General features: G+C 40.3%; 1 protein-coding gene across 2 annotated transcripts; it reads right to left on the bottom strand.

The window, feature by feature from the left end:
• Nucleotides 1-27259, bottom strand: LOC119743063 (RNA-binding protein 25-like). Of its 2 annotated transcripts, XM_038219406.1 has the most exons (20): nucleotides 27101-27259; nucleotides 25649-25781; nucleotides 24542-24594; nucleotides 23568-23633; nucleotides 22671-22718; nucleotides 21750-21917; nucleotides 20460-20609; nucleotides 19346-19405; nucleotides 17990-18095; nucleotides 17496-17581; nucleotides 16679-16765; nucleotides 10769-10995; nucleotides 9622-9841; nucleotides 8749-8912; nucleotides 7260-7410; nucleotides 5906-6031; nucleotides 4741-4891; nucleotides 4135-4424; nucleotides 3075-3221; nucleotides 1-1962 (listed from the first exon to the last, which is right to left on the bottom strand). In XM_038219406.1, exons 2-20 carry the CDS (start codon nucleotides 25740-25742, stop codon nucleotides 1870-1872), a joined length of 2487 nt encoding a protein of 828 aa, XP_038075334.1. In that variant the 5' UTR covers nucleotides 25743-25781; nucleotides 27101-27259; the 3' UTR covers nucleotides 1-1869. The 2 variants fall into 2 exon arrangements, with proteins under 2 accessions (XP_038075334.1, XP_038075335.1); XM_038219407.1 differs by lacking the exon at nucleotides 22671-22718.
• Between the last annotated feature and the right edge of the window lie 509 nt (nucleotides 27260-27768).

Consider the following 27768-nt stretch of genomic DNA (forward strand, 5'->3'; position numbering starts at 1 on the left):
TATTTTTCCAAGATATATACAAGTGCTTATTTATTGAGAGCTTTCATTCAAAACTGCATTTCAAATAGCAATGATCAGATCATGAAATCTTGGATTCGGAATCAGAATCAGTGGCAATTTGTAACAAAAAAATAATGAAAAAATTTCAGTCATGAAAATGATAGTCGGTATAAACTAAAAACACACTTATCTAATCTAGAGAAACCTGAAAAGAAAAGCACAATGATCGCGGATCGGTAAATGCACAAAGAGTGAAGAAACAACATAAAAAACAGGTGTTATGATACTTGGCCAAGGTGTGATATATGTAACAAGATTGTTTTAAGGGAAGCCAAACTGATTTATATGAGTTATGCACATCGGCAGAACGGAAAACACAAAAATTAAAGAAAAAATGAAGTCTGCAAATTGACTTTTAAAAATTTATTAGAAACATTTTTTTGAAATTACATCCATATTTAATATATTGTGTCTTTTTCGTACTTTTCTGCCATTTTGCAGCAGGGAAAGGTTTTTAGACCAAAAGGGGACTTAAGTTGAGATCATGAATGAATTCCACAAAAAAAATAACATTAATAAAAAAAAATGAGAAAACAAGAAATGTCATAGGAGAAAGTCACTGGTAAAGAAGCTTTTTAACACCCACGAAATTACAATAAAGTCACAGAAATCAACTTAGAAAATGTTCAAACTGGGTGGAGATGAGACACTGCTTCCTAATAATATATGAATGTGTTGGAGTCAGTTTACTGTGAGACTTTGGCATGATGGAAAAATCCAGCAATTTAACATTTCAGGAAACATTTAATATGAAATACATTGTATATTCTGTGGCTTTACCCTCCTTTTGTGAGAGCAGGATTCATGTATCCAATTGTGCATGAAACTAGATTTGCCATTGATAGGGTTTTCTCATAAAAGGAACAACATATGAAATGAACAAAATATCAAAGGTTACACAACTCGTACTCGAAAACGGAGGCTACTTCTGGTCCAAGACAAGATTTGGATGCAGCTTCGTCAAAGACTTGGTATAAAGAAAAATGTAGTTTACTGGAGAATAAATTGGATTAGGGTAACAAAGGTGAATATTTCCTATTACGGGCTCCGTGCACAAGTACCCCTTCAACGGCCAGAAAAAGAGGGTTGGGGGAGACCTAGACTGGTTTCCGATTCATCCACTGCGTATTTCGAATGATCCAAATTTATTGGAGGCAGGGATTAGTCTGGGAGATCATTGCAAGTTAAATTGGAACTTATTTGCAAGCCTGACGCTCGAGCGAAGATGCTGTGGCTAATAGCTTTGTCAGCCGTGCGTACTTCGCATGAGAACCAGTACAGTACACACGCGCTGTGTGTCCCGTCAACAGGGCTCTCAAAAGTGGTAAAAAAGCGCCCTCTTTTGTTTGCACACGGAGCCCATAAAGATACTAGAAAGCGTTTCCAATCAGAAAATGGCCATTTTGGGCATTACAAAAATGCAGTTAACATCTCTTGTCACAGACAAAAAAAATCCTTTTGTTGATACAATGTAAACCCTCATCAATTGCAGCACATCTTGGTAAGGCTGCTGTAGCCTACACAGTGATTTCAGCACTGACTCCCCAAACGCACGCTGGTACCAGCCTACTGCCTTTCATTTCACAGGCGTCATCTTGAGAGCCATTTCTGAAACCTCGGGTACGGCTTCGAGGTCTGGCTCCGCAATTTGAAGTGCCAGTCAGTATAGGAGCTAGGGCCCAAGAACGACTCTCTCTCTCTCTGCTACATATGTACATATTGAAACCTTAAAAAAACTTGAGCCACAAAGACAGCCGAGGTTTCAGAAATGGTTCCAAGGTCTTGATTCTAGGATGACTTGCTTGATTGTCATTTGACCAGACCGTGCTTCTTGGCTTCCACTTCATAGATCAACAACCGCCACATCTTGACAACAAACACTTCTGCTTCTTCATCCAAAACCTGCAGGGGTTTCAAGGCAAAAAAAGGGAAGAAAAACACAAGATTGAAGTGAATATTTTTTCAAAAAAGAGAGTACAAGATCATGAACTTGAGGCTGGTCCAGGTTCCCATCTCTTTATGATAACAAAATTCCTGAGATTTCTCCGATATGTCCCTGAGAAATTTCCAAAAATTCCATGAGAAATATTTTCACTTTAACAAGGTTGCTGGGAAGTCAAGAGGTGGTTGCAGCAAAGCCAATTGTTATTGTCCGGAGAGGTGTGTAATATTCACACTGCATCAACACTAAAAAGCCAGCATAGCCAGTCAGTCAATGGACACAACTTGGACACAGGGCACAAGACACATATGCCAAACTGGCAACAACAAAAATTCATTTAATGTCACTGTCAAATTTGCTGAGTTTTCCCTGATTTTTGGTGTTTTTCCAAATTCCCTGAGTTTTCCCTGACTGGAAAAACATGGAAGCTCATTTTCAAGGTTTCCCTGATTTCCAGAGTGACAGGGAACCTGTGGTTATTCCAACATGGAACTTAGAAGTCAGCAAAAAATTAGGAAATTCCAAACTGCTCAAGCCTCTTTGCATCACGTTAACTATTGATTAGGAACACGATCATGACAAATGGCATGGAACATGGCAGCATGTTTAACTTGATCAGTGCATTTTGAAACTGAATATTCGATGAAGTCCAAGTTGGAATAAATCCAATACTGAATTATTTAAAAACAGCAAAACCCTAATTTCAGAATTGAATGCATGGAGAAAAAAATTCTATCAGGGAGTTTGCAGCTACAAGATGTTGATTTCAATAGTGGTGTTTTGCCTTCAAATAATATCATTTTCTGCAGTGTCTACTCAGTGCTGTCTGACAGTTTAAGAAGCTTGCACAATTTTTTTTTTTTTTTACAAGTTTGCTCGGATGGGACACGAACCCACAAACTCCTGCTTACTAGTGCAGAGGTCTTGACCAATCGACTACCAAGCTTGCTGGGTCAGCTTGCCGGGTCAGCTAGCAGATTTGAATTTAAATCATCCGTGTTATGTCTGGGAGACGTAAATTTTGATGTGGGTTTTTGACCATTACTGGCCTTATTTTATAACGTAACGTTACCATGGTGATGTCGCTCAGTATGCTCTCGGCTGAGCTGTGAGCCAGAAGCTTGGAGCAGATGAACTCTGTCAACGTTGCCTCCTCCTCACCGATGTACTCCACTATCTTCTTGTTGATCCAGGGCTTGATTCGTCTCTCCATCAAAGACTGGAAAAAATGGCAGAAAAATTTATAAGTATGCAAACCAACATGGATAAAAAAAAAAGGAGTTTTTTACACCACTGTCTCAAAGTGCTACACATCCCATTATTTTCACATCCCCTGTTTATTGGAACATAAGATCAGTTTTATGCAGAGAGTAATCTGTTCAGGTAATGACTGATACTCCTTGGTGGAGAAAGGCAGTTGAAGTAAAATGTCTTGCCCAAGGACATATGCACCATGATCCCCAACAGACTCGGAAGCAATATACATCGGACCTTGGTGCTCTGCAGATACTTAACTAAGAAACTTGACATTTGATCCCCGCCAGGTTATATGCCACTCAACATGGTACATGAGTCAGGCAGCAAAATGACTGGACCATGGCACTCCACAGATGCATTAGCATCTACTGGGGCATAAACAATTGTGATAAAGTGTCTTGCCCGAGAACACATTGGCTATGAATGATCCTTGATTTCCAAGCCACTTACATAATTTTTTTGGTGAAGCCTAGAGCAACACAGGGTTTAAGGCACATATATGTGTTTGCTTAAAACAGAACTCCTAAAAACGGCCCACTAAAATGGTTTCATATAAGCTTTTGACCCAGCAAGAAAGAAACACAGTAACAAAACTTCTCATTTAGGTTTTTAAATCCACAAATCTGGGGCAAAAACACAGAAAAATTCCACTCCTTATGAGCAATTGTGGTAAAGTGTCTTGCCCAAGAACACAAATAACATAAACTCTGTCAGGGTTCAGCACATAAGTCAGACACCATAACCCAAGCACCATGGTACATCAGCAGGGGACTTGACATCTAATACAACTGTGGTAAAGTGTCTTGCCGAAGAACACAAGCACCATTAGACCATTTTACATTAGGAACTCTGATACTCCATTCACTGATACCAACCTCATCGACGATTGCCCAGTCTACTTTGTATCTGAAGAGCTCTTCTTTGGCTGTTGGGATCTTCTCAATCAGATTCTTGATGGTCTTTCTCTTCTCCTCTGCAGCCGAGGCCACGGCCTGAGACTGGCCCCCTGCAACAGCCTTCATCTCTTCCTCCGAGTAGTCGATGGGGACCAGTTTGCGCTTCTTCTTGCCGGTGTCTGTCGTGTCTTCGTCCTCGTTGAAGACTTCCACCACCGAAAGCTTCTTGCGTTTGGCAGCAGCAGATGACTGGGGATCATTGGCTCCAACTGGGAGAAGAAAAGATTTTTGAAAAGATTTTGAAAAAATCTGAAGAAAATTAAAAAAAAAGGACCTACAGTAGAAACCAAAGTGAATTTGAAAACCAAAGGATGAGGAGCTAATATGTGTGGCTTAAACAGGAATTGACGTCCTAGCTTCTGAAAACAGGACCGGGAACGATCAAAATCTGCAAGATTGCTCCTTCATCTCAAACGCCTGACTGCACTCCAACAGTTTTGCACACCATTAGCTACAACGATGCCTTTGAATTTTCCTAGGTTAACTGTCCCATGTATTTATAATTTTTTTTTTAATGTGACTGACCAAGTTTAAGACCTCCAAAGCTGAGTCTGGGCTTGTGTGGTTCCTTTGCAGGGGGCTGGTCACTGTCGTCTTCAGCTGATTGGGCGGAGAGAGGCTCAGGGCTTGCGTCGGAGGACTCGGGGGTTCGAGGTCCCGGAGCTGGGGGCAGGGCCTGAAGAATGGGAAGAAAAGGGGAGGGGTGTCAAAGGTACCTTTCAGTACCGAGAATTTTGGAAGTTATGGACAAATTTAGATATACACTTAGTATTAACCCTCCTAGTCTTCTGCATTTGACAACCCTTCCAGTTTTGCAAAAGCATTTTCGCCCATAGAGTTAGCACCCACACTTCAAATTCCTTTGAGGTAATCTTCTGTGGAGTGTGGATAACACTTCCAATCCCTTCACAATTCTCTTGTGTGGTTGAGCTCGGGGCAAGCAGGCAGATTTGGTCATGCTTCACTGCTCTCCACAGTGCTGGTTTTTGTGTGCAGTGACTCTCTGTGTGACACAGTTACTGTAACACTTCATATCCCTTCACCTGAAACTGACCTGCAAGGTTTTAAAGGGTGTTACATATTGCTCTGAAGATCGACTTCCCACTAGGAGGATTAATGGATAATCCCTCTCAAAACTTGTGGCTCATCCATTTACTGTAGCCAAAATAAGCTAGCTTGCAAAATTTTCTGTTAAAATAGAACTGAGCACTTGCCAGAGAACAACTTCTGAACGAATTGCACAGTAAGATATAAGATTGAAAGATTTGCATGGTGACGTCAACACCTTACAGTATTTCTAACCCTGCCAGACACAACACAGTGCATCAGGTGTCCAAATCTGTGGGATCTTGCTACTTTGAGCCATCAACAGTCAACACTTATGCACAAATGGCCGCTTCTGAGACAATGAGAGTTAGTCCTACTGAGCAATGCCACAGTCGTATCCTGCTGCAGTTGGTGACCACAGACTCTGAGGCAGTAAGCCTTTGAGACTTTTGACCAGAAGGATCTTGCTACACTGAGCAGGCCTGTCATTTTGACAAGTGTTGCATGTTGTCGTATTTAGCAGGGTTCCTAGCCAAACCACCCTAGGGTTAGGGTTTATTGTGTATACTAAATCACACCGCTGAAGCAAATCTGCTCCAAGGATTCAAGAAAACTGGCTTGGCAATATTTTGTCTGAACTCACGGCCATTTCAGGGTCTGGTTCTTCAGGAACATCTAGCGGCTTCATCGTGGGTTCCAGCTTGGGTTTCTCTTCCTTTGGAACCAACGCCAACTGAGGTAACCTGTGCTTCTCTCGTTCCTGCTCAAGCTGAAACAAACAAGTAAACAAACAAACATAAATAATCATCAAACCATAAACAAGTTCAATAAAAATCAAATTAAAATAAAATTAACCGGTGTTGTGGTTGAGTCTATCAAAGTACTTGTAAGTCTTCACAAGTCCTCACAAGTCCCTGCAAGTCCCCACAATTCCTGTAAGTCCCTGCAAATCCATCATAAGTCCCCACAAGTCCTTACAAGTCCATCATGTGTCCTCACAAATCCTTACAAGTCCCTATAAGTCCGTCATGAGTCCTCACAAGTCCACCATAAGTCGTCACAAGTCCCTGCAAGTCCATCATAAGTCATCAAGAGTCCTCACAAGTCCTTACAAGTCCCTGCAAGTCCATCATGAGTCCTTACAAGTCCATCGCAAGTCATCCCGTCCAAATTTATTCATCCTTTATCGGCCTGTTACTTGTAAGCTGACTTGTAATTTATTTTTGTAATGGACTTGTGACCATTTCTTTCTTTTTTTATTTTTCATTGAAATTTGAAAACAAACTTCATCTGGAAAAATTATGCTCATTTGATGTCTGTGATGTCAGAACAATGGAACAGAGAATTGTCTACTCAAGTTTTAGGTTTATGCATGTTTTGTGTCTTTGATTCACTTTTTAAAATAGATTAAATATCCAAAATACAGGGTGAGTAAAAAAAAACCGAAATCAAATGTTGGGACTATTGTTTTAGTGAAGTTCTGCATGTAGCACTTTTAAATCTAGGATATGAAAGCCAAATTCATAAGCTTTGTTTTATTACAAGAATCATTCAAATCACTCAAGTACTTTTCAAGTTACGGAATTTTACACACAACCACTGTTTTAAAGTTCTGTCCACGGATCACAAAAAAGGTGCGCATTCTTTCAGCAAAACGAAAACAATTCAAACACATCCCTATGTGATTTTTTTTCGTTTTGCTGAAAGAACACTTACCTTTTTGTGATCTGTGGATAGAACTTTAAAACGGTGGTGGTATTTAAAATTCCGTAACTTGAAAATTTCATAAGTGATTTGAATGATTCTTGTACTAAAAGAAAGTTTATGAATTGGGCTTTCAAATCCTAGATTTTGAAAGTGCTACATGCAAAACTTCACCAAAACAATGGTCCCGACATTTGGGTTTCGGGGTTTTTTTTTATCACCTCTACATAAATTCTTCTGTTTACAAAAGGCTCTAATAGGTTCAGTTTGAGCACTGAGACGTCCAATTTTACCTTTTCGATTTCTTCCTCCACATTATCGTGCCCCTCCTCCAGAAGTTTGCGCTTGATGTCCTCCAGTTCCTCTCGCTCCCGTCGGCGGTCCCGGTTGTCGCTGTCAATCTCCTTTTCTCTCTCCTTGCGTCTTCGCTCCAGCGCACTCCCCCTGACAGAATGACAAAAAAAGGACTTGGTAAGGGGTAGGGGTCAATTTCATGTCGCTTCTAACCACTGAAATGTCTGTTTATGATCAACATTCCGTGCTGAAACAGCATGTAGAACATTCATAATAATAATAATCCGTCCGTCACGAAGTGATGCTCCTAGAGCTCTATTATTACCCTGGCTTTAGGACGGCTGCCATTACGGCGCTCAAGCATTGCAGGAATTTCTTCCTACCAGATACCAATTTACTACACCTGGGTGGAGAGAGGCAATCGTAGTAAAGTGCCTTGCTCAAGAGCACAAGCACCATGTTCCCTGTCAGGATTCGAACCCATGTACCACGGCACTCGAGTAAAACACCGTAACCATTGGACCACAGCACCCCACATTGTTCAGCAAACAATGTGAGCGCCAAATCCTCCCACTTTTCAGACTGGCGTTCATTAGTCATGCCTATTAAATCAAATTATTCACGAGATTTCGATTACAAAGTTTGACATTCCAAACAGTGCTGCAACATTTGGCACAGCCTAGTGCTGCCGAATTTCAAAAGGATATTTATTATGGAGCATGGAATTTTGTCTCCAGTCCTATTATTGAATCAAGTAAATGGAGAGGTACTTCTTGGGAATTTAATTGCAGAGCTCATATTAGGAGCTTGCGACACCGTCACAGTGTCTTGATCAACTGGCGTTGTCATGTGAGGGCCTCAACAACGTCAGTTGATAAAGACTGTGACTGTGTCGCATGCTCCTGAAACGAACTCTGTAAGGCCAAACAAAATAAATGGTGTGTTTACGGTAACAGCCTGAGAAAAAACCCAAATAGGTAGGTAAGTAGGGAAATAATTTTATTTTGTCGTGTTTTTTTTTTTCATCCCAGTTCATGCGTGTGTGTGTTCTTTTGCAATGTTTGAAACTCATTAACCATGAACGTGTGCTAATTATTTTGCAAAATGACAATAAAAGTTTGAGGTCGGCAATTTGGCCACAACAATTCTAGGTAGGTCGGGTTACTGTAAACACACAATATTTTTCTGTTTGGCCTAATTCAAGTCCTAAAAAGGTACATTTCCACTTACTTGATATGTTATATGTTCCTCCATATCAACTACTACTTCACACAACAATAATAGACCTAAGACCTAATGACATAATGGCTTTGTTTACATATGCGCTTTCCTATGGGATCGAAGTCGGGACGCCAGACAAAGAAGGGACCGTCTATCACATAGGAAAGTGCACATGTAAACAAAGCGTGACGTCATTAGGTCTCAGGCCTATTGGGATTTGCAGCATGAAATCCTTGAACTCTGGCAGGAACAATCAACTGAACTCACATGTAATACTTGGGGTCATCTCGCTCGTCGTCATAATCTTCCAGGAATTCGCGGAGTCTCTTGGCCTCTTTCTCCATCTCATTTCTCTCCGTTTCTTGTTTCTCCCGCAGCTTCTCGTATTCGCGGGCGCGCTTGCGCTCACGACTTTCCCGCATTTTCAGTCGCTGGTAGGAGAGGCAGAAACACAAGGTGGTAAAGTCAAAGTCAGCGATGCTACTGACTGCTCAGTCGGGCAATAGTCAAACTGAGGCGTAACTATTGCCCTCCTTGGCAGTCAGTGGTGCAAATTGTTAGCAGACATCCTTCACAGGAGGAAAATCTCATATTGTAGCCCCCCTGAGCAGTCAATAGTGGCATTACCTGAACAGTCAGTAGTGGTACCACTGACCGATCAGTCATATTGAAATGTGATAATAGTTATATTGAAGTGTAACCACTGCCCTCCTGAGCAGTCAGTAGTAGTACTATTGACATTTCAGTTAGGGCACTAGTCATTTTGAAGTATTACTACTGTCCTCCTGAGCAGTCAGTAAAAGTACTAGTGACTGTTCAGTAAGGACAATAGATCTTTGAAGTATTACTACTGTCCTCCTGAGCAGTCAGTAAAAGTACTAGTGAATGTTCGGTAAGGACAATAGAACTTTGAAGTATTACTACTGTCCTCCTGAGAAGTCAGTAAAAGTACTAGTGACTGTTCAGTAAGGACAATAGAACTTTGAAGTATTACTACTGTCCTCTGAGCAGTCAGTAAAAGTACTAGTGAATGTTCGGTAAGGACAATAGAACTTTGAGGTATTACTACTGCCCTCCTGAGCAGTCAGTATTACTATTACTGCCCTCTGAGTAGGGCAATATTAATACTGTACTACTGACCTGTTGATAGGCCTCCTCTTTTTCCCGCAGTTTCCTCTCAAGCTTCCTCCTCTCAAACTCTTCTTCCTCGTTAAACCTATCGTGGTCATCGTCCCTGTCGAGTGTTCGTTTGCGGTCCCTGTCCCTGTCGCGATCCCGGTCCCGTTCTCGCTCACGCTCTCTCTCCCGCTCCTTTTCCCGGTCGCGTTCTTTCTCCCGTTCTCTTTCCCGCTCAAGCCTCCTGGAAGTAACAGAGACAAAAATTCAGCAATATTACCAATAAACTTTTTGCTCTTTGAGGGTATTTTTTGGCTTGTCAGCCAAGTATAGCAGAAGCCTACACATGGAGTTCTTGAACAACTGCCGATTTGCTTATCAAAGGACTACAGACTTTCATTGACGTTCGTTACACTCTGGACAGTTAAGTTAACATGGGGCATCTTTTAACCCTAACTGCCCTGAATCCTACGAAATCCTCTTTGCCAAAGTGGAGGAATTGGAGTACTGAGGTTACATGGCAAAAGAGCGTTACTGATATCGTAGGATGCACTTTGTCAAGGTCTTGGGCCAGACCTTGTGTTGATTTTGCTCAGCCATGCATAAATATAGGCCTGGATTATGCTTGAAATCATCCGTACTGCTCCAGGATGTCACTGGCCAAGCCTCGACATATTGACAATCACTGCTGAGATTTTGCAGGATTCAGGCAGTGGTCACCCCTCCACGGACCATATTCAAGAAATAATTGAGGAATTTGCAGGATTGTTGCTATATGTTATTTTTCCATGAGGCCAATTGGAGGATTTGCAGGATTGAGGCTACATCCTAGCAAAAAGGCCTAGGGAGTTTAATAGGGTTAAGCTTTATACTAAAACATTTTGAAGGGGTTTAGTAAGGAACAGGTTAGGGACTGTTTGCAATTTACAATGGTACTGAGATTTCTAGACTCTAAGACTACCAAGCTCAGTTACAAATACAATGCCGCAGTATCTTAATTACCTTGGTCAGATTCATTTAAATTCTTGACCAAAAAATAATATAAATAAAAATTCACACTGAAAAAGGGAAAAATTGAAATGAATCAAAATGAACCCAAATTAATAAAACAGAAAATAAAAAAAATAAAAAAACGGAATGAGATGAAAACAAAAGCAAATGTAATAATGACCTTTCCCTGTCTCTTTTCTCCTCTCTTTCCTTCTCCTTAGCCTGGTCCCGTCTCTCCCTCTCCCTTGTTCGCTCCCGTTCCCGCTCACGCTCGCGTTCCTTGTCCCTATCCCGGTCTCTGTCCCGTTCCCGGTCTTTGTCGCGATCCTTGGTGTCCCCGCGTTTGGAGTCTCGTTCCTCCCGGCGTTGTTCCCGAGCCAGCCGGTCTTTCTCCCTATCCTCTGCTGCCTGGAGGGACAAGACAGAATAGAGACGGGGGGAAATGCGTGAGATGTGAAAATTCAAAGCGGTTACAAATTTTCTAAGAAATTTTTATCTGTGTCAAATAAAACTAATCACAAGATATTCATTGTGTGTTGGGGAAAAGTGGTATGTGATAAAGAGAAAATGTCTATTTAAGAAGCTTTGCAGCTTAGAGGAGCCTCAAATTTCAAAAATGATTACAAGGAAATTAAAATCAGAAAGTCTCAACTGTTAGATGTGGTGAAACTGCCTAAGAGTTTCTATGTTGTAGGTTAAAACAAAACTTCATTGTGAGGTTTTTTTTTCTGAGGTGCCACTTTGTTTAGACTTTTGTGCCGCATCGCTAGTCAACTTTCTCAATACCACAACCAAGCACCAAGTATGTCTGCAAATAACAAAACATGAAACGTACGTCTGACTTTGGAGTGACATGCCGCTAGTCTTGGTCCAAAGACTGGATTTGGAATATAATTTCCTAATACGGCCGGTCCCTGACAAGCCCGGTCAAGTGTCAATGGCGATGAATCCTGTCAAAGGAAGTTTGGCAGTGCTACCCATATATTCTGAGCATACCACACGCGCTGTACTCAAGCTAATCCTCGCACGTGGGGTACGCTTGGAATTTCTTGGGTAGCATTGCCGAAGTTCGAACGACTTATGTGGTTCATCATGTTGATAGCGACCTCTACCACAGGGGCAGCTTTATCTTTTATCAGGGACCGGTCTTAGCGGAATAAAATCGAAGTCCAGTCTTGGTTCAAGACTAGCATGCCACATGCACAAAGGGGCATAAAACAGTGCAAGTTTAAGAGGGAATATGCAGAGAAAAACACTTCTTAATTGAGGTGAATGGAAATATGTAACTCGTCTGGATACCTATGTAATTGGTTGCACACAAGTCCATGCACAAACTGTAACAATTTCATCTATCCATTTGCAAGACACATATAGGCGGTGAACAATACCACATTTGTGCAACCAATCATTATTGCAGTTCATAAACGCATACTGAACAGGAACTCGAGTTCAACTCCAAGTTTTGTCAAAGTCCAAATCCCCCCAAAATTTGTTGACATCTTTTCAAGCACAAACAATCCACAAATCTCAACATATCCCCACCTCATGGATATAAGGCCGTTTAGTTGACAAACTTGATGAATGAAAAGACAAAAATATAGAAGAAAATGCTCAAATTTTTCAATGTTTTTGGCAATTTTGCAAGCACTGCCGTCCACTCGGTGCCACAAGCCTCTTGCAAATAGATGGACGAGGATCGTCATTGACACTGTTTTATCGACATAACATCATTGAGCAATCACACATAATATAGTTTCAGGTTGAATACGGTTCAAAGGCCTCACACGCTTGGCTCCTTCCCTTGTGTAGATGCGCTGGGTGAGGGTGCAACCACCAATATCGCTTATCTTTGCTCGTTGGCTTTTCCTTATCTTGACGGTTTCTGCAAACTTAATCAAGACGGCCTCCCCCTGGAAGGCAAGGTGGGGCACCGAAATCTGGCACTTCAAATAACCAACAAACCTGATCCAAATTGAACCAGATTTGTGTTTTCTCTTTCTTTCTCGACAAATATTGTGCCTTTTTTTTAGTCTCTCTTGATGAACTTTCCACCTCCTTTGGAAGCAAATGCGGTTCATTTGAATCGTAATGATTCATGACCCTGCCAACCCTTCATCAAAGTCAGGTCAGGGGTCGTGACCTTTGACATTAACACAACCTCTGACTGGACTTTTCAAAGGTGGTTCAAAGGCAGGGGCATCGTTACAGAGTGGCAGACAGAAATCATTTATCGCTCAAAGCGTCACCACGGGATAAAAAGCATGAATTCAACCTGCAAGGGAAACTCAGGTTACATGTATATTTAACGTAACAGGAAGAACTGATTTCCATGGCAACAGTTTCTATGTGGCCACACTTTCATCTCATGTTTAAACTGATAACAATGACAATATCCATATCCATTATTCTATTTTAAAGTAAATTTCTCAGCAATCTTATATTTCACAAGAGACACGTGCTTTATTAAAACAATATTCAAAAGGTCTTTTCCGTTTTCTTCACAACCTTAGACCAAGAACGAGCACAATCTCAAAGTATTTGTTTCTTTTCTTCAGTTTTTTTTTAAAGTTATGTTACCGAACAGAAACTGCTACCATGTACCAATAAGAAAACAAAACCAGTGTATTTCACACCTACATTTTCCTCCTTCCAAAATTGGAAAACATTAACAATAAGTAAAAGATTACAAAGTGGATTTTACAACAGTAATATACACTCAACTTGCTAGATATTTTCATTTAAATAACCTCCTTTTATAGGAAAATTGCAAGTTTCAAATATCTGTTAACACAGGGTGCAATTTGACACTCTACTGCTCTTATAAAAAACAATGCATGATTTTTTTGGGGAGAAATATGAGAAACAGTCAGTAAATGTTTGATATCTTGTCATAATTTCACCCTCTGTTCTATTTGATAAAATAGGAACACTGATTTAAATTGTACAAAGCTTACATTCATGTCTTCTTTTTGCGGCCTTCAAATTTTCATCTGTGTGTATAAAAGAGTCCAAACTTTCCAATATGGCATGGTCGTTGATTTCTAAGTTTAAAGGCAAATGCGAAGCGAATTTGAAAGCATTCATCATACAATTTGAAATGTGTTCAACTATTGCTAATTCACAGTGGGAGTACTTGTCACAAATTCGCATTCACTTTTGCGCCAAGTATATGAACCGGCCTTAACTGTGAAATTCATGTTTCTAACAGAAATAACCTGCACAATCCATTTCCTGATTTCATGTAGACGAGCACAATTCCTGCAACGATCTCAGTCTGGGGTCGTTCAAAGTTCAGAGGTCAAACCGTTAGGTCACTGAAACAAATCACTCTCGTTGTTAATGCTCTACTGCTACGGAAGAATGGATTGTACCACATACCTCAGAGCGGTCATGTTGCACCACCGACGGTCATCGACAAACAAACAAACAAACAAGATCAACTCGGACAAGACGTAGCGACAAAAATGGGGCACCTTGTTACAATTCTTGTCTAGAAATTTATAATTGCAAGTATTTTTGGTCTGATTGTGATCGTTTACTCTTTTTATATGAGTGCTGTGTTGAATTGTTTTCTTTGGGGGGGGGGGGAGGCAAAAGATACCAAAAATGTTTCTGAGAATTTGTTTTCCTTCAACTTGTACTATTTGGCAGACCTGATAGGCCAGACTACTGTTCTCTGGCTGACAGGTTCACTAAACGGACTGACTGAGAAACTAACAGACTGATTGACTGACCCAAGTCTAACAACATCCTTAACTGCCTAAGCTGCAATCAATTTTTTTCGGACCAAGCTAAACAGGCCAACCTATTCTTGGGCTTTGAAAACTACCCATCTTACATTGTTTGTAACTCTGCAGAGAGTATGGCCAAGAACTGATTCTGGACTAACTAAACCTTTAACAGACACTGAATAAAAAAATAACAAGATGGAGAAAACGCAAAGCAGCTTACTTGATTTGAGTGGAGTCTCATCCCGTCAGAAACTATACACACTACGTACCGGCAGTTTAAACTGCACTGCCTTGCTAACTGTATACTCACCCGCCAGAGGAAGGATTACCCCCTACGGAACATGAACAGCAAGAACGCCACTCTGCTGTATGGCTTCAATGGCGCGGTATTCTATAGCATTCTATGCACAGTGGGGGTACATTACAACGGGCCGTTAACATCTGATATAAGCCACACTGTATGGCTCGCTACGACTACGTCACATGCATCATAATAGGCTGGGGACAAAAGTCTATGATTCCATCAAATTGAAATTAACGTTCTTCATATATGTGGGCTATCAATTTCTGGAATTTGGTAAAAAGAGTGTTATCTGATAGGGCCATATATATTTGGAAAGGGTTCATTTTTTTGGTGCCTGGGGCAGGGCAATTAAGTTCATTTTTCAACCACTGCTGGCATAAATGGGTATTTTTGGAGCTTGGAAAAGAAAGGAACAAAAGCTTGTTCTTGCATATTTTCATGTCAACTATTATATTTTTTTTTATCCGTTCTAAATCCTCCAAATTCCACCATTTCCCAGGAATTTAATGGCACAGTCCCTGGGGACATTAGCCCTCCCTCTCTGGCTGGCAATTTCAACAAGGCCAGCCCAGCAGTCAAAACAAATCAACTGACTGTTTTTTTAACAGTTGAGTGATACCTGCCTTCACAAAGCAGGATTGACTGGCTGTGATTGTTATAAAACCTGATATAGCTATGCTTTGACTGTATGAGATTGATAAGCCAGCTGTGGCTAAAACAGTTACATGCTTTGTTTGTTGATGGAATTTGACTGTCACAGTGCCTACATGAAATATGATCTGACTGTTGGTGACTAGCCTGTGTAAAAGGCATGGCAGGGAACAGAATTGAAGTTTTGACTGTCCGTGACTAATCAAACAAAAAGGGAGGTTAAGCTAATGTATAAAGTGAATGCAGATGGGTCCTTCCTTAAGGGCAGCAAGACAATGAGAGAAAACTTGATTCTTTGTTGTCCTTGAATGTACATCTTTTGAGAACGGTCCTCGAACATAAGTCTGTGAGCTAGTCTACAGCAGAGTGTTATATTGTAGGAACAAAGAGAAACACAATGCCTTGTCCTCAGACTGTACGCATACATTGTATATACATATAACGTGGACCTTGAACAATAGAGGACAATAGGGTCCACGATTGACCGAAGGGACACTTTTGATGTATGTGCAAAACATATGGGAGGTTTTCCTAAAAGTTGAAGTCTAAACAAAAGAGGGACGTTAGGGGTCCACGATTGAAGAAGTTTACACACTTGCATGTGTCTTCACGGGTTGATTGCGCGCGAAGCAGGCGATAGCCAGCAAAATGGCCATTCGCCCGTGAAGCGGACAACTTGCCCACAAAGCAGGCGACAGGTGGCAAAGCCGAAGCGAAGCTTTCTCTCCATGTCACAGTTGATGGGGTAGTTCTGCACAGCGTCTATTTAGCATAGGGTTCTTTCTTTCAGATAATTCAACTCAAGTTGATGGCAGTGCTATGCCCATTTGTACTATTGAGAGTTCCTAAAATGCGGCTGTTGTCAGAATTATGTTCAGCATTTAGCAATTCATGTCAAAATGCAGGATTTATTTTTCTACAGATACCACTTGGTTGTGAACAGTGCGCCCAGCCCCAGGCATCCACACAAAAATGAAACATTTCCTGAAAAAAGATTTCTGCTCAATTTTTTTTTCTTCAAAATTGGAAATTAATATCATTTCCGTGATCAATTTTTTTTTGATGGATCAAAAAGCAACCCCTCTGAAACTTTAAAGATGCTCATTAATAGAAATTGTTTAAAAAGATTTAGCATAAAAGATATGTCACTTAAAAACAATGAGGCATGAACAAAGAACAAGTTTGGATTTAACAAATATGGATGAACATTGAACCACAACAAACACATTGGGTTTTTTTAATACAGCAAAACAAAAAAGTAAAATCGAGAAGGAAAATTTGAAGTCACAACTATCCAAAACACTGACAGATCAAACATTAAACATTGAATTAAAAATATGCACAAAGGTATTCACATAATAGCCACATATTTAATTTTGTAGGTGCACATTATTAGACAACCTACCTTGTATGTGTCTCTGAAGCGATCAATTTCACGACTTATGATGTGTCGTTTGTCCTCTTCGATGTTGTTCAAGTCCTGAATGTTTTCCTACAAGACAAAAACGATTCTATTGGGTTACTAATGGCTATTTGAATATAGTGCTTGTAATAAAAATCAAAGCCCTTATTATTATTACCCCTGCTCATTCAGCCCATAAAATAGTATACAGCTCGATGCAGCCGTTATTTTTTTCAGGTGCAAAAGGCCAATTCAAACACAATTTATTAAGCATCTCATCCCTCAAAGGTACCATTTTCCTCCTGGGTGCAGAGAAGCTAATTGTGACAAAGTGTCTTGCCCAAGGACACACATACTGGAATTTGTATCCTTGTGGAGACATTCCTTTGTTCTCGTGTACTAAAGTTTTCGAGTTTGAAAGTGTAGTTTTAAAATGCTCTTATTTTAACCAGAATTAATTTCCTTGGCTGAAATTTGGACTTAATATCCCTTTTATAAAACTCTTCCATTTGCAACACATCAACATAGCTTGGAAATTTCTAGTTTTTGAGTAAAATCCATATATTTATTCCTGAAAACCTTGTGGAGACGTATTCATCTATAGAAATTGCCCTGTGGAGACATATACAATATTTTGTTTCCTATTGTGCAAATGTCTCCAGAGGGTACAATGTAAACAGATCTTGCTGCACGGAGCCATCAACTGAGAAACTTTAGCCTTGAGATTTTTGACCTGATGGATCTTGCTACACTGCACAGGCTTGTCATGTTGACTAGTATTTATTGTAGAGACTTAAGGGTCATGTTCACGTTGGCATACCTTTTTACTCTTCTTGGGGTCCTTCCCATCCTTCTGTTCCCTAGACGGCTGGCTCTCCTTGGGTTGATCCTTGGATGTCTCTTCAGCTAGAGGGGGGGGGGGGGGGGGAAACAGTCCAATAACTAATCATACATATATAATGAAAGGAGCATATCGTCCTGAAATTGCCAGATATTGTATGTTTAAGATTGTTTACTTGTTCTATTTCAAAGGTCTGGTTGAAAGGGAACTAAACCTTGAAAAAATCTGCATGGTTACTTCTGACATAGCGGACATTTTGTGGCATACACGTACGTATACATATTTCCAGTTGTGAATTAATCTCCTTCTTGGCGAGTTTTCCTCAATTTGTGTGTCCATGATGTTGGACCATTCAATGTACAGTAATTATGCTTGTGATCTGGGGCCACTGTTACTAGCCTTGCCTAATCCTGTTATTTTGCATTTGGCATGCCAGTTTTCTTTTTTTTATTCAATTTGGTTTGGTGTCCTACCTTGTGGCTTGTTGAGGGCGTGTTTATAGTCGTTGGTCAGTCGCTCAATTTGAGCTTGGATATTTGCGTCCTCGGCTTGCGTCTCCTCATCCAGCTCCTCAGAACTCTGGCACACATATAAAAAAATGCAAATTGATGACAGTTGCCATTAAATGGAAAATACAACATTTGCAAACATCGAAAAATAAAACTACCAAGTTGTTACGGAATACCTTACTAGGATGTTGGTAAATGACAGTCTAAAGCATCCTGTAAAATTATGGCACCTTGTGTGAAGTCATTTTCAAGAAAAATGGTACTTTTGTATAGTTTCCAACGGTGGTCGGCCGACCACTGTTGGAAAAACCTAACTTTTTTTTCAACTACTGATCCAAATTTACCGGGTTTTTTTTTCAGTCCAAATTTTGTTTGCTATTGGTTCCATGTTCATGAACCCGGTGCAGGCCAGCTAGACTGGTTCCCTTACCTTACAATTTTCCGGCATTGATCCATTTCATCTTTAGTGGAGTCAGGGAACCAGACTACTTGAACATTTTTGTTTTTCTTGGTTTTCCAGCATTTTCGAACGCAAAACTTCAAACATGTCAGTGTAACAAATTTGATCTATTATACTAACCCCCAAATAGTTCATTTCTGAAAATTACAGCGAAAGCCAATAATGTACATTCCCTTTAAGTCTACAATATAGCAAATGTAGCATGCCAAAGCTCTAACAAAAGTAATTTCATGAAGTCAACCAACCAAAAAGTTTCATTGTGATATTCGTTATGTTTTGCACTGAAAGTTGCGTCCACACAGTTCCAGGACTGTTGCTGCAGTTTTCAGTTCATGTTATCATAGGATCCAAATTCACTATTTGCTATCCATCAAGTTTAGGTTCTGTAGACGTCAGATGGCTGCAAACAGCAGTCCCTTGAGCTTGTTGACAAGACTTGAGCTTGCTGACGAGTCTTGTTGACAGGGGGCCTACTAACAAAATTGTATCTAGGGATGCTGCTAATCACCACGCGCCTGCAACTGTAAATCCCAAAGTGGAGTTTGCTTGCAGTATGATACAGATACAGATACAGATGATTGATTATCCATGCACTGTGGCGAGGCTTGCTAGACTCACTCTAAGGATGTTATTACACAAACACGAGGTTCTTGTCACAGGGCTGGGGTTTGGCTAGGATTTCCAGGGTCCATAGTTCAACTCTAATAAAAGGACCCCCATTACGTTATTTGGCTATGTAAAATAACATAACAATACACGATTCAGGAAAAGTTGGAGTCGATTTATTGAGTACTATCGCTTTATGGGCGAAGCCTAGCAATAAACTTAAATCAGGAAAGATGAAATGTGGAAAAAGCTACCTGTCCATTTTCGGCGAGATACTCGTCAAGCTGAATCCGAGTTTTAGCATCGACTTTCACCTGGAACAAAATGCAGTCAAGACAAATCAGAATATTGTCACTGATAGTCAACTAATAGTCAGCTAATAGTCAACTAATAGTCAGGTAATAGTCAACTAACAGTCAGCTAATAGTCAACTAATAGTCAGCTAATAGTCAACTAGCATTCAGTTAATAGTCAACTAACAGTCAGCTAATAGTTAACTAACAGTCAGCTAATAGTCAACTAATAGTCAACTAATAGTCAGCTAATAGTCAACAAATTGATATATAGTGGTGCGTATGCCTCCTCTTTAGCTAACGGACAAAGGTTAAGAGTCATACAGGACAGATGTACGTCCCATTAACTGTGTCCGATTAAACTCTTAATCTTCCGGAAGACTCGATTGATCAGACAAGCTGTGCAAATTCAAAATGCATAGACCTCAGATGGACCATCCTAATCTGCACAATGTGGATCACACCATATGGGATAAGATCACATGCAGGTTGTATTAATAACAGTTTTCAAGAATACATTATGTATAATATAAGTAAGAGGTCAATTATGAGGATTTGTCTGGTAGAAACTACGACCACCTTCAATTTTAATTGGCTAAAGCTGGTAATTACATACGTGCACAAGGATGCAGCAAAATCCTTTTCCAATGTGTGTTACTGCTGGTGATAACCAATTTATTGGGATACGTTCTCAGTATAGTAAAAGTTTTATTTCTAGTACAAATGTAACCACAGTCATGGGAAATTAAAAAAAAAAAAAATGTTTTTCATAAATTTTTCGATTCTGTTTTAAGCCTGCCATATAGTTTTTAAAAAGCTGAAAAAGTCTTAATTTCAAAACATTTGCCTACCAAGGCCATACGTTTTGTAGAATTGGTGCCACATTTGCATATTCATTATTTCTTGAGATCAAGCAATCCTATTGGTTGGATGATGAATATTGAGTTCAGTGACCATTTATTTGAGTTCTGTAGCGACATTGCCAAAGTTTGCATCCCTGTGTCCTGTGTCACTCCCACCAACTTTCACATGGGAAAGTGAAAGACTTGAGAATACAACTGAAGAGTGTACTTACCAAGAGTTTCTTGTCGCCTAACTCCAAGTCATGTAAGAGCCTAATGGCCCTCAGGCCGGCCTTTGGTGCACTGTAATCACAGAACCCAAAGGCCTGTAGCTTGCCCGATGCTCCCTGGACACGCTTCCAACTGGATATCAGGCCGCATTTCTGCCGAGCGAGGACAAGAGAGATGGGAGATGGTGAGGCTACAGATTGAGGTATCCTTGCATGGTATTAGATTTTGATAGTCCATGGAATATCGTCACAAAAATACCACAGTTTTGGGTATTATTATTTATATCAGGCTTCCAGTAGCAAAAAAAAATCAGCATATGGTCTGCTTTCGAAAAAGTACCCGGATGACTGCAATATTATGTCAGCATTATGTACCCGGATGAGGACAATATCATTTTTGATATTGTCCTCATTCAGGCATTTTAACAAATTTCGCTGGTTCCTGCACGATCAAGAGAATATAAATTAAATTCGCAGTTGTCAACAGACCGTAGCGCAGTACCATCACAAGCAGAAACAGCACGCAGCAGAGTATACGTGCACTGCTGTCAACAACGACAATGGCAGCTTCGGGCGACACAAAACTTGCTTCAGTAAGTGAAGAATATTTGACGAAATTTGAGAATAAAGACAAGTGTCCTGAAATTTATTTCTTGCGGATCAAATCAACCCGATACAAATAATAATAATAATATTTGATGGCTTTTTTTCCCCAAGGGATACAAGAACATATTGCACTCGCTATAACAATATTGCACTTATAGCTCGTGCAATATATTCAATACTATGTAATTAACCCTTACTCTCTGAGGGTAGTTTACTGCATGTCAGTTGGTTATGCCAATGCCCTCCAGCTGCAGTTTTTTGGCAGATAACAAGTCTTAACAGTGAAGGCTCCAATTGGCAGGAGTTGGAGGCCCTGGAGGGTGCCTGATACTGACCAGCTGGGGGCACTCACTTTGTTATCAGAGGACTCTCATTGTTCTCTGTGGCATGTATTGGAGTGCCTGTCCAGTTACCCTTGAAATGACATGGCAGATATTGGAGGGCCATGCAAAAAACATAGGAGATTTTCTTGAGGCACATATTGGCATGCGTTGGAGGGTCAAGTAGGGTAAGGGTTAATATTCTGGGTGGACTATTATTTCAACAAAATTAAACAATACACTAGGTGATGGGGAAACCACAAACAGATGTTTGATATTCAATATCTATCTATATCTCACATATATTTAATATCTAACATTTCTATCAATTGGTATCTCTGGGTTTATTCTTTTTTTTGCAACTTACCGACAACATGGCACGGATCAAAGCATCTGGGGCTCTCTCCGAAATGTTGCCGACAAAGACGGTGGTTTTGGGCTTGTCGCCGTTTGCCTCTTGTTCCCCTCCTGGACTTGCCATCCCTTGCTGCTGTTGTTGCTGCTGCTGCTGCATTGCATGCTGCTGCTGCATATGCTGCAAAAGAAAAAAAACAGGACTTTACACATTCATCTGTTTTATTTTTCCTGCATATTGACACACAAAAAAAAGCTCTGATTTCTGTAAACAGCGTCTGTGCTTTTTTGAAACGGGGAGGTTTACTAAGTGTTAAATCTGTGGTAAAGTTTTGTCCAAATTTACATGTACGTTGAATGGTGTTGTAAACAAGGTCTTTGTAATGGATCACAAGTACATCGCAAGTCAATTCACAAGTCAAGGGGGTGAATATGAAAAATGGAATGATTTTGTGACATTTCAGCTTTGGTCACATTTCCACCTTGTGAGTTGACTTGAGACTGGGTGAATTGTGATTGACTTGTGATTGACTTGTGATGAACCTGTGATAACCTTGTAATACCTTGTGATTGCCTTGTAATTGACTTGTGATGAACTTATGATTGACTTGTGATGAACTTGTGATTGACTTGTGATGGACTAGTGATGACATGTGATTGCTTAGTGATGGGGTTGGGATTGACTTGTAATAGACTTCTGATGACTTGAGATCCATCAATGCTTATGATGAGAGTGTTTGGTCTGATTCAAATGTTATGGTACCGGAATATATTTCTGAGGTTTCGAGCAAAATGCTCCGAAAATTTGAATCCCTGTTTGGGCAAGTTGAGTAACTTTGAACCTCCAATTTTCTCCAAGCAAGAGAATGTCTGTGTTTTATTTGTGTGTGTATATGTGTGTTTGTTTGTTGTTTCTGCTCTTGTATCAACTCACTGTTTCTTTCGGAAAGAAGTCTGGGTGCGGAAATTGTTGGCTAAACCCCTGTGAATGACACATAGACTATCACAACAAATCTTTGTAATAAACAAGGCGGACAGTGGGAGAGGAAGGGGGAGGGAGAGGAAGGGGGAGGGGAAGGGGCTGGAGGGGGAAGAACCTACAACTTTCATAGATAACAGGCCACCAAGAAGTAAACAAATTTTTAAGGTAAAATTCCTATCACCATCTGTAGACTCCTGTTACAATGGGAGAAAAAGCAGTTTACATTCAAATTTCTATTATTTTAGGCAGACCCCAAGTAACCTTCCTTTTGGTGGGGCTAGGGGGTAGGGGTGGGGTGTGGACGGGAAAGGGATTTGGGTAGGGGTAGGGGAGGTGGGGATGGGTCTGGGTTACAAAGGACAAAATACAGATATTTCCTGATTAAATTAACCAGGCCAGTTCATTTGACCCTAAACAGGTTGTATTGACAACCAGGAATTCAAATCATGCGACCTGATAACGACCGCAAATTTCCCCAAGAATGTACTAAAAACAAAGTTAACCTAAATGTTCAAAATATTATTTTCCATCAGATAACATCACTGAGGTATTGACATTCCAACACCCAGTTTACATCAATTCAACAGCATACTAAATGGGCATAAAATGCACATATACTTACGCATGTACATGCTCACACATTCATGTTAGAACAGCGCCCTCTATAGTCAGGTGGCTCCCCCTACTTATCAAATTTTCCAAGCTGGTGCCCCACACCCCCAAATGCTAACAAAAAATCGCCACCACTGGTTCAAGTTGAGGGTGACGAGTGATTAATTCTTCGCAGCCACTTTCTGGTTACTGACAACAGAGGGCGCTCTAACATTAGACGGGTCACCCTGCGCTTACCGGGAACCTCTGGCCTGGCATCGGAGGGTGTGGCATATTGGGTCGCATTCCTGGCGGCATCTGCATCTGTAAATTGTTTTCATTATAGAAAAGAAAAGTTGGGTTTTGAGTATGTGTTATCAGACATTCCTAGTTTTGCTGTAGCAAATTTCTAAATCTGATGACTACTCATTTAGTTGTAACACCTGATTATTGCAATGCTATTGCTTTTCTCTCTTTTTAACAGTGTAACTACAAGAAATCAAAGTCAAGTGGGAAAAAGCACTGTTTTCTGATCAGTATAGCCCCTTGATTAACTTAATATTAACGACTCCTTGCACAAATACCCCCTCAATGGTTACAAGGTAGGACAACCGAATATTCAAATCGTTTTTTTGCCAGCTTGAATATTCAAAATCAAAAAACAAAACCCGCACATACACAAACACACAACTGTTATTTTATTGTAACCTTGTGGCGCTTTATTGTAAGGTGGCACTTTTTTGTCGATAGACTTTTCTTGTCAATGGCGGTTCATCGCTCACATCGTAGTAGCAAGTGAAGGCCTCAGAATTTTAAGTTCCAATTTTTAGAATCCATCCTTCCAAAGATGAGATTTCGAAGATGTGTTACTAGAGTTTACAATGTGCGCGTACTGTGTACCTCTGTCTTTCATTTTTTACAATGTTTCACAAAATACATGTACCTGTCGTGAAAAAAAGGCTTCTGGACTTTGAGGTGTTGCGCTGTCTTGAAAAAAATGTTTGTACGTGACATGACGTGCACAGTATGCTCTGAATAGTCTATCGACGTCGTTTTCATATTCTACATGGCCAGGGGTTAGTGAAGCAATGAGCACGCAGCCCATGCGTCAAGGTTTCACTGCATATGGCTTCGTATTTATTTGCCTTACTTCCTGAAAGAGCAACTTTCTGTAACAGAGCTGTACTTTCATAGAAGTGTAGCCTCCATTCCAGCAGTTACTTTTTACTCACCTTGGACATGGGCGGCTGTGGTAGGAGACCCATTTGTGGATTCATTGGCATGCCTATAACAACAAAAATGGAATATTCATGACAATATTGAAATGAACATGAGCGAATTCCCATCTATGTATGCTGAACTCCTGAGAGATGGATTAGCCAAAGTCATAGCTATTTTTTTTTTAGTAAAATAAGGAGAATCCTTATTGGAATGTAGAGCCTCAATGTATTTACAGTGGAATTCCTTCTATACGAATTCTGCTGGACGTAATTGTGCATTAGGAGTGCCGTTCCAATTCACTGTGCACATAAATGCACGGTCACAACAAGATCTATGTTTATTCTTCATTTTAACCAGAATTTGTTGTAACAGACTTTACTTGATTTTTGAGTAAGTTTTCAAAATATTCAATTATTTCATTATTAGGCTTAACCCTAACCACCCCAACCCTTCAAAATCCAACTGCATGCTTTGTTGGAATCTGTTTGAATGACTACTGCACTAATATACTGATTATGTTTTACACGGGGACAGGCATATCACCATAATCAGAGTCATATGGTGGTGTTTTTTGCAAGAGTGGGGACGATTCCTAGGGGGCTAGGTAGCCTGAGTATCACCCATTATTCAAGGAGCCAAGTCTCACGTTTGAAAAATCTAAGTATGCGTGACGTCATTTCATTCAAAAATCAGGACTAAGATTGTGATTGGTCAAAGGCTTAAGCACTGGCTAAACAACTGGAACTTCTCCCAATTTGCTCCATGGCCTCTGATTCTGACTGCATTCACTCGCTAGTGGTCTTCTTGGTTCATGCAGAGCCTGCTTATTTGACTGAACCCATTTTTCACCTGTCCAGCTCTGGAGCGCATTATGGCATCTGACTCGTCACTTTTTTGGGCACGAATGTGAGCTGAATGAAAAATTTTGAATAACCGTTTATTTGGTTTTAAAAAAATAAATAGGATAACCGGATTTGGAAATATCCAATTTCTCCCACCACTACTAAAAAATGGTCACAATGCGCCACCTGCTGATCATGCATAGAGTCCACAACTGTGTTTTGTCTAACTGGGTGCAGAGCAGCTGTAGAAGGGAAAACATGGACCAAGGAACTTACCAGATGGCATGCCTCCAAACGGAGGGAACTGATTCTGGTTGGTAGGCATCCTGGGCCGAGCCATGAAGGGGTTTCCCGGCGGAGGAAAGGACATCTTGGACAATACTAGTTACACTTCAAATACCTAAGAAGGCTGGAGAGTAAAATACATTTTGAGCAACATTTATACAATTGATATTTCGTTATTCTTAAGTCTATGTGCTTTCCAGGAACATATATTTCAGAATATTTTAGATCTTTTTTTTTCAGAGTACCGGTTGTTGTGAACAGTTTAACCCGAACCCCCTAGGCCTTTTTGCTAGGAACCATCCTCAATCCTCCAAAATTTTACAACAGCGCCTAAATTCTTCAAAACTTTCAGACAGTCCTGCCTCAAAATGCATTCATCCTCAATCCTCCAAAATTCTCCTCATCCAAAAATGTTGCACTTATGTTCAAATGAAGGGTAAAGCTGTAAACAGATCAAGGCATGATTAGAGTGAGTGTGCTGTCTTCAAGCTCAAACTTCGAACAAACCTTTAAATTCAGATCTTTACTTAATAATAATCAAAACAATGATTTTGCAGAATTATGCAAAACCTACATGTAAGCATGGTATTAATAAGTTGAGTCGATGCTGATGAAGTACGTCATGTACGTAGGGAGGGGTGTTTGAATGTGTTAACAACATCTTACACACGTTACACTTGGTAATTATGTCATGTATGTGGAATCACTTGATTTAAATGATAAAAATGACCCTCAATAAATTCATTTTGCCAAAATTCAGATTTTACAGGAAAGTGATTTACTATTTAGGGAGGAGTGTTTGAATGTGTTAACAACATCTTACAGTTACACATGTTACACTTTGTAGTTATCATGGTTATGTGGAATCACTTGATTTAAATGATAAAAAGGACCCTCATTCGGCCTCAATAAATTTATTTTGCCAAAATTCAGATTTTACAAAAAAGTGATTTATCCTCAACCCTCCATTATCTGTGCAGGTAACGCTTGCATTTGCGCTCGCATTGTAACACAAAAATTGAAGATAAATGCGTAGAAAAAGGACCGCGTAGCTTTAGGGGGTCTGACTCTGACGATAAATCAGTGATTTTTATGAAAAAACATTTGAATTTAAATCGTGATTCAATCAACGTGATTTAAATCAGCCAACCCCCATATGAGTGTGGGCAGGTAGTCCCATTAACTGCGCAATAGCCGTAGCCTTGTTGCCATATTTATGGCAGGATTTTTCGTATAAAGGGAAGTCAAGTCCGAAATTTCATTAGGACTCATTCCCGCCCCTGATACAACATCAACGATAATGTAAGCACGGAACCAGACTAGGCAACAAGGCTAGTTAACGCGCAGTGTCCAGCAAATTGGTCACATTATAGGGCTAACACGTGGACATAATAAAGGCCCTTTAGCCCCAATTACTAGGTCATAGAAACAACGAAAACTTACCGACAGCATTAGAGATAATGGGCCAACTATTTCGACATTTAAGTCATATTAAAACAGCACGAAAAGGCGAACACAAAGAACTATCTTCTCCCTCGTCTTGCAGCAATTTTATTAAACATGGCGACAGGCGCGGCGACGACGGTTTTGTAGTAGAGCGCCCTCTGTTGGTAACATTATAGTTCTGAATATGGGCCGTTTACGAAAAAAATAGGGTTGTATTATGGGTGCACCACAGTGCACGGAGGCTTCGTCCGAATTATTGGCTACACGGCCGGTGTGGAAGGAGATCCCCCCCCCCCCCACCACCACCACCACGCCAAAAAAAATTAGATCTCTCACAAGCAACAAAATCAATCATGACTGATCGTGCCCATTCTGAATTCGCTTTTAAAAAGTATCAGTTGTTAATGTTATCGAACAACAGTCGGGCATCAGTGTATTATTTTGACCTAAAACTGGGGGACAAAATATCTGAAAGGGGGACAGAATATCCGATCCAGGTGGACACCTATTCCTAGGAGAGACCTACTCTGTCCCCCGGAAAATTTGTACAAACAGGGACAAACATTTTTGCCACCACACGGGAAGTATATAAAAAATATAGGCCTATAGGCCTATATTTTCGCAGGATAAACATATACCAGTATACTGGTATATGTTTATCCTGC

Source organism: Patiria miniata, unplaced genomic scaffold (assembly GCF_015706575.1).
Source record: "Patiria miniata isolate m_02_andy unplaced genomic scaffold, ASM1570657v1 HiC_scaffold_6, whole genome shotgun sequence".
Classification (NCBI taxonomy): Eukaryota; Metazoa; Echinodermata; class Asteroidea; order Valvatida; family Asterinidae; genus Patiria; species Patiria miniata.

Bases quoted from the DNA above. Each gene is read 5' to 3' on its own strand.
- LOC119743063 (XM_038219406.1), bottom strand. From the start codon at position 25,742: ATGTCCTTTCCTCCGCCGGGAAACCCCTTCATGGCTCGGCCCAGGATG. The intron at 20,610-21,749 runs GTAAGTTGCAAA...CTCGCTCGGCAG, and splicing joins TGATCCGTGCCATGTTGTCG to AAATGCGGCCTGATATCCAG. The intron at 7,411-8,748 runs GTGAGTTCAGTT...TCATTCTGTCAG, and splicing joins GATGACCCCAAGTATTACAT to GGGGAGTGCGCTGGAGCGAA.